General features: G+C 40.1%; 2 protein-coding genes across 4 annotated transcripts; one reads left to right on the top strand and one right to left on the bottom strand.

The window, feature by feature from the left end:
- On the top strand, positions 1–9,169 carry LOC135351841 (SID1 transmembrane family member 1-like). 3 transcript variants are annotated; one of them, XM_064550965.1, is made up of 18 exons: positions 1–224; positions 276–388; positions 512–673; positions 1,469–1,514; positions 1,581–1,688; positions 2,147–2,230; positions 2,324–2,510; positions 2,715–2,811; positions 2,903–3,084; positions 3,636–4,162; positions 4,379–4,513; positions 5,250–5,407; positions 5,567–5,664; positions 5,835–6,049; positions 7,189–7,356; positions 7,420–7,445; positions 7,501–7,547; positions 7,612–7,754. In XM_064550965.1, exons 1-17 carry the CDS (start codon positions 54–56, stop codon positions 7,523–7,525), a joined length of 2,502 nt encoding a protein of 833 aa, XP_064407035.1. In that variant the 5' UTR covers positions 1–53; the 3' UTR covers positions 7,526–7,547; positions 7,612–7,754. The 3 variants fall into 3 exon arrangements, with proteins under 3 accessions (XP_064407035.1, XP_064407024.1, XP_064407032.1); XM_064550954.1 differs by lacking the exon at positions 7,420–7,445 and adding an exon at positions 8,665–9,168 and having other exon boundaries at positions 2–224; positions 7,612–7,819; XM_064550962.1 differs by lacking the exon at positions 7,420–7,445 and adding an exon at positions 8,665–9,169 and having other exon boundaries at positions 82–224; positions 295–388; positions 7,612–7,819.
- Positions 9,170–9,471: 302 nt separating this feature from the next.
- On the bottom strand, positions 9,472–11,510 carry LOC135351865 (uncharacterized). The gene has a single exon (XM_064550975.1). It carries the CDS (start codon positions 11,248–11,250, stop codon positions 10,156–10,158), a length of 1,095 nt encoding a protein of 364 aa, XP_064407045.1. The 5' UTR covers positions 11,251–11,510; the 3' UTR covers positions 9,472–10,155.
- Between the last annotated feature and the right edge of the window lie 185 nt (positions 11,511–11,695).

Raw genomic sequence — 11,695 nt, 5'->3', positions numbered from 1 at the left:
AAGAGGGGTGGGGCTAAAGGGCAAAGGCCAAACATCTAGTGGCTGAGCCGGCCATGTCTAGCTCCGTGCACCTCTCTCTCCTACTGACTTGTCTCCTCCATTGCCATGTTGAGGGAATATTGTGTGAGCACTCACTGAAGTTTGGGGAGAACCATTCCTTCCAACTCAACATCACCTCTCCACAGAGTCTCTGCTACCAGCTCAACCAGACCACTCAGAAACAGGTGATCTTTCACGTTTGGATTGTGGAATGGTAGTATTGCACGTTGTTGCAGGCGCTCCGTGTGTATGCAGCCAGCGACGATGCTGTCATGGATCATCCGGTGCTAGTGACTGCCAGACAGTGCAAGGGAGTCACCTCTTGGTCCGTGCCTTTTGTGGAGAGTGGGTGAGTGGGCGGTAGTGTAATTAAGAGGTGTCAACTCAACCAGGTGTGAATCAGGGCTGATTGACTTGTAAAAAAATAACGTTGAATGCAATTTGATGGCCATGTATATGCACACACACTCAGGCTTTCCTACGGCTGGTTCGACCATATGCTGTGCCCTTTTCTCAACATGAAGTCAAACTCTAGTTTAGAGCAGTCTGAAATCCTTGTTGATCTCTCTACTTCCAGTTTGCTCTCTATCAACATCACTCTCAGAATAGACATTGTCGAACAGCACAAGTTAGAGTAAGTGGATAGAGATACACCGTAAATTGTACGATGTCAAAGAGCAAGCGTATATACAGACAGTACCTTCCGTGTTAGAATACAAGGTATAATAGTAAAATATTGTCGTAATACCGTATAGCGGGACATTATCGTGAGATGCAAAATTTCGCGTTTTTCGAGGGAAGAGCAGTTAACGCAAAAATGTAAACCAGGAGAAACTCCCACACACCGGTATTTCACATGCAAAGCTCATGGTGTGTGTGGTTTACTATAGCATTGAAACGCGAACATTTCTGGGGGCTCTCGAGCCAAATAGCGAGCGATTGCACCCGCAAACGTTTCCCGCTATATATATACGGTAGCATTCGTTTTGCCTCGGGCTTGTGCGTGTATATTTCATACACACTCGGTCTCATGCTATATCTATTACCGTATTATGCTTGATCAGAGGCCACGGCTACTAAAATTAATGTTTCATTTTACTGGCGAGGGCTATATACAATTCGAGAGAGGCCACTTGCAAGAGAGGAGTTTATTAGCCCTAGCTATAATTCAACAACCTCAAAAGTTTTTTTTACCTGCACAAACTCGAACTCTGCCATGAGAAAGTCTTTCAAAAGCACTAACAAGCTGCTACCTAGCTAGCTGCTACGGTAGATAACAGTATCAATGGTCGCCACGTTTAGAGACAAGCCTCAAAGTTCACTGAGGCCACTATTTGAGAGCGGCCTCTGATTAAATATATACGGGATAAAATTATAGTCATGTCTTATTACGTACCTTCGAAATAATTCTATTCTTTATGTGTCACAGGCTTCACAAACCACTAAAATTAGATGCCTCTTCTTGCAGTGCCTCCGTGAGTAATACATTTAACTCTATGCAACAGATAAACATTTGACATGTTTTCCCTGCATGCATGTAGTACCTGTTATTTGAATACCCCCCTGATCTAAACGATGTGAGAGTCAAGATCACCTCTGATGCTGATACCCGGGACATTTGTGCCATCGCTTCAATTCAGAATGTGTATGTGAGTGAGCAGCTAAAGTTTATTCGTGTCAGTTGTGTTTGATCTTCATAAAGTTGTCATAACTACTTTACTACTTTACTGAAATTCGGAGTTTCATATGCCATTGGATTTCTTGTTAAAAAGCGCTTGTATCTGTATGCTGTAGAGCTGGTAAGCTTCAACCAGCTAAAGGTAGCATTTTCCATGTAGAAGTCCCAGGCATACTTGTCCACCACATAAAGCATAAACAAAGCCATAATTGATTACATAACTTCCGGGGTCAAACTCAACGCAAATAGACTTACAAGTATAGAGTTAACTCTGGTGTAGAGGCCGGCTTACTAGTGTAAAATTAACATAAATAACCAATAAGGGCGTCCGTTTTACAGCATTAATAATTTGTCAGTAATTTTGATTTAACTATAATTATAACGGCCACTGTAATACGGGTTAGCTACAGTTTCTCTACTACATTGCAGTGCCCTGTCGTGGAGTTAGTTGACAATGTGGATGATAGAGGCATGTACCAAACCATGAGGTCACTGGCAGCGTTCAATGTAGAAGTAAGTTTGAAACCCATTACTATTGTTTTGTCTGGATTCATTAATTGAATATAGGTGTATGGTTTCAAACACTTCTATTTTCTGACCTAACAGACACAGAGTGAAGGTAGATTTTTCTATGTTGTACTCTCTGTGTATCCTGATGATTGTCCCCATGGTGACTGCGATTGTTATCAGGGCCTGATTGACCGAGTTTCAGTAGACAATCATAACCCGACACTATTTAACGGCTCATTAAGGGTTAAACGAACAATGGTGACCGTGCAACCAGCACTGACAAGTGAGTTGAGTATAATTATAAAGATGCACAAACTCGCGTAAGACATTGCTGCCTTATGCATGTATGGTACTGTAATAGGTACGTATGGTCAATCTCGTTCAGTGCAATGAATGACCTCGAATAACTGCTACATAATATGGAATAAAACAATGGCTTAATTATATGGGGTATAGTCTACGCACATGTGCATTACATTTTCTGCAGCTGTGCAATATGCAGTCCCAATGGCCTTACTGCTCATTCTAATCGTTGTATTCTACACGGTCACAATCGGATGGATTGTTGTTTTTGATTGGTGGAAGTAAGTTTTATAATTAACACACGCAGTTATAATTATGTGATTGATGATTGTGAATCGATTGTTAATTGTCATGGTAATTCTTTTAATGCAGGTATGATGAGCATCCAATGTACACGGTCGAACATGCGGATGTGGAGAAAGCTAACCATACCACTGAAGAACACGATGGCAAAGCCACTCACGGACAGGCTACTGAATATGGAAATTTGAATGTTACTTTGTCGAGTGTACTTGCTGGTATTCGTTGGAAACGGAAAGCTTTAAACAATAAAGGTATAATTATGTTATGCTTTTATGTAGATAAATAGTTTCTGACAGCATTATAAAGAGGATGCATGCTGGAATTTCCATAATATCAAAACAACTAGAGCACTGATTCGCTAACCCTCGGCTGTTGACATGATCTACAGGTGTGTATATATATAGCAACCAAAAGAGTGTTATAATTATTGTTATATACATGCAATGCTGGCTAAGCAGTAAGTAACAGGAGCTAGAGGCATGTTGAGATTCATTGTAGACTATATAGAATCACAGCAACTTGCAAAGGCAGCAAAGAAGCCTGGAGTCTTCTCCTGAGGGGTACAGGTAATTTGTCACAAACAAACAAACAAACCAGATGACTACTATACCCACTGGCCGCGGCACGGCCTCGTGTAACAATTAGAAGTCAGTGTGTATTTAAATTAATTATGCAAAATATCATTGCTATAATTTGGCTATATATAATAGTTGTCAGGCAATTCTCGATCTGCATATATTTACGCTGTAATCGTTGATTGCTCACACGTTTTCAGCCGAACATGTCTCACACACACATGCAGCTGCCCGTAAGCCTGTTGAAAGACCGACACTATGGAGTGTATTGAGCGGCTCCAACTGGGATGAAGTAGTTCCTGATTCCCCCTCAAAACCTTCACACCGAAAGAATGCCTTTAATCGAAGAAATTCATCAGCTTCTGTCTCTTCAAACCAAAGCTTATCATCACCTTTACATAGTATATATACAGAGACATATCCTTCGTCAGCATTTCAAAGTACAACAGAAATTCCCACTGATGTTGCCACCTTGCGTCAGCGAAAACAGGTGTCAGAAGTGATACCTGGCGACATTGAAGAGCCAGGGGCATCTGATGTAGCAGCTGACACTCCCTTCACACCGTCACCTACCCACAGCCTCACACAACACACCACCTTCACACCGTCACCCACCCACAGCCTCACACCCTCACATGAGCTTCACTTTCGGGACAGGATTCCTGATACGATCCAAGAGGAGGAGAGTGACAGTTCATTATCGGACGAGGAAGAACTTATCGAAACGTATCAGCATGACAAACCACCTTTCCCAGTGAGTGTTCATCTCTCTTTGGTTATTCACCAGTAACGTATTACGAAAATCTTAAAATTTACTACTTTGTGACACTAGCTTGCATGCATGGCAATTAGCTAGATACGATAAAATGGATTTGGTAGTGATATTGTTAATTCGCCAGTACAACTGGACACATGGAAATTAGGTAAACTTTGGTACAAAATAATTCTGTATCCATGCATTCATATGCAGGTGAAGGTGCTGGTTTCTGAGCTGGGAGAAATTGACGAGTATCAGAGTGCTTATGACCACTACTACAAGTTAGTCCTAGCAGGTGGTTTGTTCTATGCAATGCCCGTTTATCAACTCCTCATCGTGTACAGATCCGTAAGTAAAATGATGACCGTTTTCTAGATTTTTACTGTTTTCCAAAGTCCATCATTGTATATGGCATGTGTATAGTCACAGTCTGCAAAATAATTAATTATGAGCAGCATGCATACTATGTGTGTGTAAAACACCCACATCTCAAGTGGCCTACAACTAGTGGTGGATCCAGAGGGGTTCTTTGGGTTCAATTGAACCAACATAATGAGGGAGCTAGGCTTAAGCAGCAAGTTTCTCCTTTATCGGATGCACTTATCACTTCTTGTAAGTCCTGCAAAGCTTTCTTTGACATGCAGATTTAGTTACTAAAAGGCTAAAAACCTCCAGCGCATGCTGACTGTGTTGAAAAAGCGCTGATCTTTTTTTAGATGTCCTATAATGCGCATGCTGAAGGAGTTACGACCTTGTTTATAGGTGAAATGCAGTCTTTGTTCTGGAACCCCCCTTTCAACAATCGTAGATCTGCAACTGACAACCACATTAAACAGTAATACTTGCGCATGTGCAGTAGACAATTTCTGATTGTAGCCTGCCTTAGCCATGCATGGTCATGTCAACCCACACAGTTTACATTACTATATTAAGTATTTGTGACTTAGAGAAACAACAACGTATACGTATTTAAATGGTGTGTATAATAGCTGTTTACTCGCTTCATGTACACATGATACAATCGGTTACAACCTGATTACGGACATAATTCCTTAATTGACAGTAGTTTTTTTTATACAAATAGATCGTGTCTTCTGGCAATGAGAATGTTTGCTACCACAACTTTCTTTGTGCTCATCCGTGGAGAATATTGGGAGTCAGTATATCGTCATTCAATACCATCTTCAGCAACGTTGTGTTATTTTCACTTGGGCTGCTCATCATTCTCATCTCAAAAAGGAGGTTTGTTGAATGTGTGCATGTGGGAAACACGACTCTATACAGTTTGCTTACTTAATTTATCTCTTAGTAAACTTAATCCTTTATATACGTATACACTTATAATTAATATTTTGCCATTTAACTGTGCACAATACTTACACGTATAATTACCTTGTATAGGAAATATCTCTATTATGCTTACGCGAAAATGAATCTTCAGAGACCCATTGTTAAAAGAATCGGAGTACCTCAACAATTTGGAATTTTTTATACAATAGGCAAGTGCTCTATATACGAAGCAACATGTAGTTGCATATCTCTCATCGAATACACATGCATGCATCATAATTATGCGTAAAAGCTTCATTATTGGAATTTCAAATTCATTATTTGAGTGTGCATGATGATGCATGTGTATAATTTATAGTCTAGATTGTATTTGGTGCAGGTGTGACTGCAATCTTAGCGTCCGTGATGAGCTCAGCCTATCACATGTGTCCCACCAAGGACAACTACAAATTTGACGCCTCGTTCATTCTGATTTCCCAGGGTATAGGAATACAGAAGATAATAATGTGCCGTGGTGGTCTGGATAAATCACCTCCAGTGCATGATATCATGCTGTTTATTGTCGGGATATTGTACATGATAAGTATTGGAACTGTGAGTTGAAATTTTACTGGTCAAATTGTTGTAACAACAAGCAATATATAGGGAGCGTTAACTTGTCAATGTTGATATTGGATTCTGTGGTATACTTATATATAGTGTCATGAATCATAATGCTTGAAGTTTTGCTGAGCTGTTCAATTACGACACTTAAAAGAAAAAAGCTATACTCAGTGTAACAGAGTATGCATGTATATAGGACTGAGTAGTATTATATATCCATTGGTATATAGATAGACCTTCTAGACTATCTTGGTAGCCATAGAATATTTTCGAAGACGAAGCAGCAAACCAAATGTATACTATACAAGTCGACACGTGCACTTATGCAATAGTCTATATATCATGCTTGCTAATCAGCTTAGTTTACCAGAGTGCAGCTCTTAAAGGCCATGCACATGCATGCACATTTGCTTCGATCGAAGCAGCAGCAAGTCATAAAATCGACTGTTTGTGCACGACCATTGACCCACGCCCATCTATATATAAGCCGCCATGGCATGACCACTACTTAATTGGGGACAGCGATAAAATCAAGCTAATTTGGTGGGTTGGGCTGACCTTTTGAACCACTAAAGTGACAGAACTGTTCCAGATTGTGCGATTGACCTGGAAAGGGTATCCATTTAGGCCAAGCCAACTTAATAATTATTATGTTTCACAGCTTTGTGCACAGTTTTTATGTAGAGATCGTTGGCTATTGACTATATAGCCTCGGTTTCAAGCCGCTCTCAATTGAGAAAGATGGCCTGGTATACACTGTCTGCGCATGCGTCAATTGCCCCAAGAATCTGAAAGTCAGGTTTTGTCGGCGTTTTTCTATCAGTATACCGACCGGCTCTGGCAAGTCGATCTACTTGCTTCCAGACGCTTGCATGTTTGATGCCATCTCAGTAAGATCAGTGCTCCTCGTATGAGCCTAGAGTTGTGATGGCGATTTCTCTCTCTTGACACTAATATAGTTTAATCAACGTGCCAGGGTGTCCATAGTACAAAAGATAAAAGTACTATTGAATCCACCCACGCGCAAACGGTGGTTACCAGGCCCTCTATAGTGAGAGGGGCTGGGATCGAGGCTAGCACTTTTTGATTATTCTCTTCATTTGCCATTATCTTGGTTTATTTAATTTCAGACCTTCAGTTCTAGCACTCTGTTTTGGGGGTGTTTCTTTCTCCTCTATGTTCTACTTACTCTGTTGATTGCCGTGGAGTTCTATTATCGCTGGCAGATCAACTCCTCATTGCTCAAGCAGCTTCTGTCATACTTTTGGTCAGAGGGTATTTATCCACCACGACACAAGGTATACTCTTACAAATGTGCATGTATAATTATATAGACTGTTATTGGTCGCCTCAACATGCAGAGACCTTCTTTTTCTCAAACATGCAAGTGTGTTTTATTGAACTAACTAACTGCATAAATTATTTGTCTTTCTATTATACAGGCCAAGTTTGGAATGGCAGTTGTAATAATCGTGCTCAATACTCTACTGTAAGTGTGACCATTCAATGGCCAGCTATATATAGGTGCTTATAATTATCATAATCCTGTGTAGGGCTTACGTTGGCTATAGCTCACAGACATCCAAGTTTGCGTTCTATATGCTCATAATCATCATTTCCAACTGTACAATGTGGCAGATATACTATTTCATCACAAAGGCTGTTTTTGGGGAGCTAAAGTACAGGAAACTAACCAAGACTGCTTTATTCGGTGGTCTTCATATTCTCTCCTGGGTGTTTGCTTTAATATTCTTCTCAATCGTAAGTAAACCTTTTGTTGTTGGCAGAGTTTAATGCTAGAACTAGCTAAGCGGCAGAGTCAGCTCAAGATTTGACAAGGATTTAACATTAAACAAGATAGACAAAAGTAACAACTGACAAAACAGAGATCATACATGCACCAAAAACAAGAGAGACGCGCAGGGCCTCTTTACAACAAAGAATCTATTGTTAACACAAAAGGAGGCTCTGTTCCACAGGAAGTAATTAACCTACTTAACATACCTATAACAGAAACCATATAGCTACAGTACAAATTAACTAAGTAAACAATGTACACATTAGTCAAGTGCACACACATATACATACACATAATAATAACAACACCTTTATATTGGGCATGCACAATAATTTTCCCGGGATTTTGTGGGAGTTATGAAGAGATATATACAACTAGAGCCATTACATATAAGTATAATAATTTATATAATTAATTGTTAAAACACCACGTGAATTAATCACTTAATTCCTCTTCTACTCTATCTCCGTATTACTATAGAATGTTTTGCGAGCATCTAACATTTGCGAACTTTGCGATGGTTAATCAATTCGCATGCATGCTTGACAATAAAATCCGTAAAACCTAAATTATTACTAAAATACACACGATCCTTGCAAGAACGCAATAGTTAGATCGCAAAGGGTCAAATTTTCTGCTGATTTGGCTCATTCGCAAAGCTTCTTCATCCCCAGTAATACGGTATGATGCATTTAGATATACACATATGCATGCATGTGCTATATATAGCATAATCATATACCATGCATGCAACAGGCATTCTTTTCGAAACAAAATTATAATTGTGACTGAGCATCTCTCACTGCAGGATGGTATTGATTGGGCTGCCTCTGCGGCCGTCTCCAGGGACTACAACAAAGAGTGCATTCTGTTTGGATTCTACGATGCTCACGACTTGTGGCACCTTTTTTCGGGGTTTGCGGCGTTTTTCAGCACTATGCAACTTATGACTATGGACGATGAGCTGGAGATATGGCCCAGGGATAAAATTATGACCTTTTGATCTAACTTGTGCTAGTGCATTTGTCCTGGACATATCACGTGACTCCAATGACCACAATGCACTTAAATTATAGTGATTCATGCACACATGTCGGACCTCCTCTGTGTAATTGTGTATAGAGCAATTATTTTTGCTGTCAACTAGTATAGTGTGTATAATTATAATTATAGTATATTCTAGCCAAGGAAGCACTCTGGTGTACATGTCCAATGATGTAATATAGCAACGTATATACGGTGACAATGTTTTGTGGGTATATTACCCGGAGTAAAGGCCACTCCAATTAGTGATACTCTGTTTCTGGTCCTAAACTTTCTCTAATTGCATGCGGGCGGGCGGGGCGGCTTTTGTCATTATGTCGTTTCACCGTATGAATATCATAATCACTATAATTTTTTTGTAATGAGAAACTACTAACTACCTTAAGGTTACATATTTTCACAGGTGTTATGTCGCAGGTTCATGCAGACATTTGAGTTTAGTGAAATCGTATTCAACAACTGATAAAATGCACAAGAACAAAGGTATTAGTATGTACAAGACAAAAGGCAGTGGAGCAGAGGCTCCCATACACAAAGAGCCGCCTGGAGCGGGCCCCTATAGCTAGGCACAAAGGGAACAAAGAACAACTATACAGAAAGAACCTACTAACGAACAGAAACCACAATAACAGAAAAGTACAATACAGGAAGTAAAGTTAACCACAGGAAATGAGTTAATTAACACAACTAAAAGTAAACACTATGCACATTACTACAACAGGTAGATTTGTTTGCGTTTTTACAGTTTTGTACATTTTGCGGTATAATTTTTTGCGAAATGTCGATCTGGGTACATTAAACAAGAGGGCGGCCAATTATTTGCGAGTACTAATTTTTGCGATTTTCTCTCATTCGCAGAAATAGCAGAAATTAATACACGCGAAAATATGTCACCTTAAGGTGTATAGTTTGCCTGGCCTTATGGCCAAAATACACACACAACAGTCAGATTTACTGTATCCCTCCTGCGGCTACGCCTCGAGGCATCTTCATACAAACAAATTGACAGGGGGGGGGGGGGCAATAGTCACATTTCAGAAAAATGGGGGCCATGCAGATATCTGTGTGCTCAGGAACACGGCCATCTAGGGGGGTCTGGGGGCATGCTTCAACAGGAAATTTTTGACTGTCTGATATTCACATCTTGCGTTTTTATGAAGTACAAATTTCAAAACACAGTTATGATAAAAATGCGAGTGGTGACGATTTATTCAATAGTAGCCTAAGTGCTAAAAACAACTTAGTACAATATTGTTTAAGCTAGATTCTCGTAAGGTCTATATGGATGTACAGATAAATCACGTACGCAAGTTTGTTGGCCCAACATCCACTTTGGGTCATCATTTGCTAACCATTGCTGTAAAATGGGCTCGAACGATTTTCGATACTTTTCTGGTTCTTCTAACCGAATGTCAGCAACAAAACTATTGAAGGCATCCTGTAAAGGCAGTCTCTTTTGGTAGTCGCGATGCTGTGGGTTGGGTGTTCTAAAGCGAGGGTCAGTAACTACCTGTCCATTAAACCGGATATTCAACCTGACATTTGTATACTCTTGTGAGTACCACCAGCTCACTGAATCGTACTTTGATACGTATGGAAGTATGTAGTCTATCGCTTGATAGTGATAGGCAATGAAGAGGCCGTCTATTCTATATATTTGTACATATCTTGTGAGTTCACAATCCAATCGCTCAGGGAGAATTTTTGTAGGGAAATGGTTTCGCTTGCGACCATCGAGGATGACAACTACAGCAGGTTGAAAGATCTTGAGAGATTCTTCGTACCTCCTAAATGGATTCTGTGTATTTTTTTTATCCACTGGTATCAGTTGAACATCGTCGTCGATGAAAATGTAGTGGATGTACTTTTCTTTCCTTTTCTTGGCTGCTTCGTAAAGCAAGTTTCTTCCAGTAGTCCAGGTTATAGACTTATTAGAGTTGAATATGTATTGAACATGAGGCAATGACGTGTCAGCACACTTCGTTTTGTAACTGAGGATGATGACATCACACTGACATGCTTCAGAGTCACCAATCACTTCGGGAGAACTTAGATAAGTTGGAATACAGTTTTCTGTTTGAGTTAGATAGATAAAGCGAGTTGGTGCAACCCCCGTGGAGTGTTTTGTTTCAATAGCATTTGTTTCAATAGCATTAACCAGTTCAGCTGGCTCAGTCGTGAAGAATAACCTTGTGTAATACCATAGCAGTGTGATACTGCCAAGCGAAACAATAAATAATATCACCTTAAAATTGTTCACCATAATTACAGTTAGCCTCGTTTCCAGGATTTTCTTTTCTTTTGTAGAGAACTGACAAACTTGAACACATAGAATGAAGCACAGAAGCATGTAGCCTAGTCTCGAGGCCAGACTCCTCCCGGGGGAGAGAGTCTGGCAAACGGTTTTCAGACAGTCAAAAGTGGGCGTGTCGGAAATGGGCGTGGTGACGATGCTAAAACTGGCTGGCTATTATCTCTACTCCTATACAGATTTAGTGAGATTTGAAAGATTCTCTGTACTTGAAATAACATTTTTAGTTGATGTATACAGGAATTTAAGTTAGCCATTGCCTACTGGCATAGTTTTAAAAATGACAAAGGTCAAGTACTATCAATCTCCTCTGTGAAGTGGAATCATGTGACAGTTTAATTGCATTCTTGCGAATCTGATTGGAGATGTCAAATTTTGACATCTGAACCAAGAAAGTGACTCTAAATGCCAGACCCTCTCCCTGGCACCACATGTCAGATCACGTGCAAGGGAGTGGTCTGGGGCCAGACCACTCCCTTGCACG

The sequence above is a fragment of the Halichondria panicea genome, chromosome 1 (genome assembly GCF_963675165.1).
Source record: "Halichondria panicea chromosome 1, odHalPani1.1, whole genome shotgun sequence".
In the NCBI taxonomy this organism is placed as follows: Eukaryota; Metazoa; Porifera; class Demospongiae; order Suberitida; family Halichondriidae; genus Halichondria; species Halichondria panicea.
The sequence above is the reverse complement of the archived record's forward strand: the minus strand, read 5'-3'. Positions and strand labels throughout refer to the sequence as shown.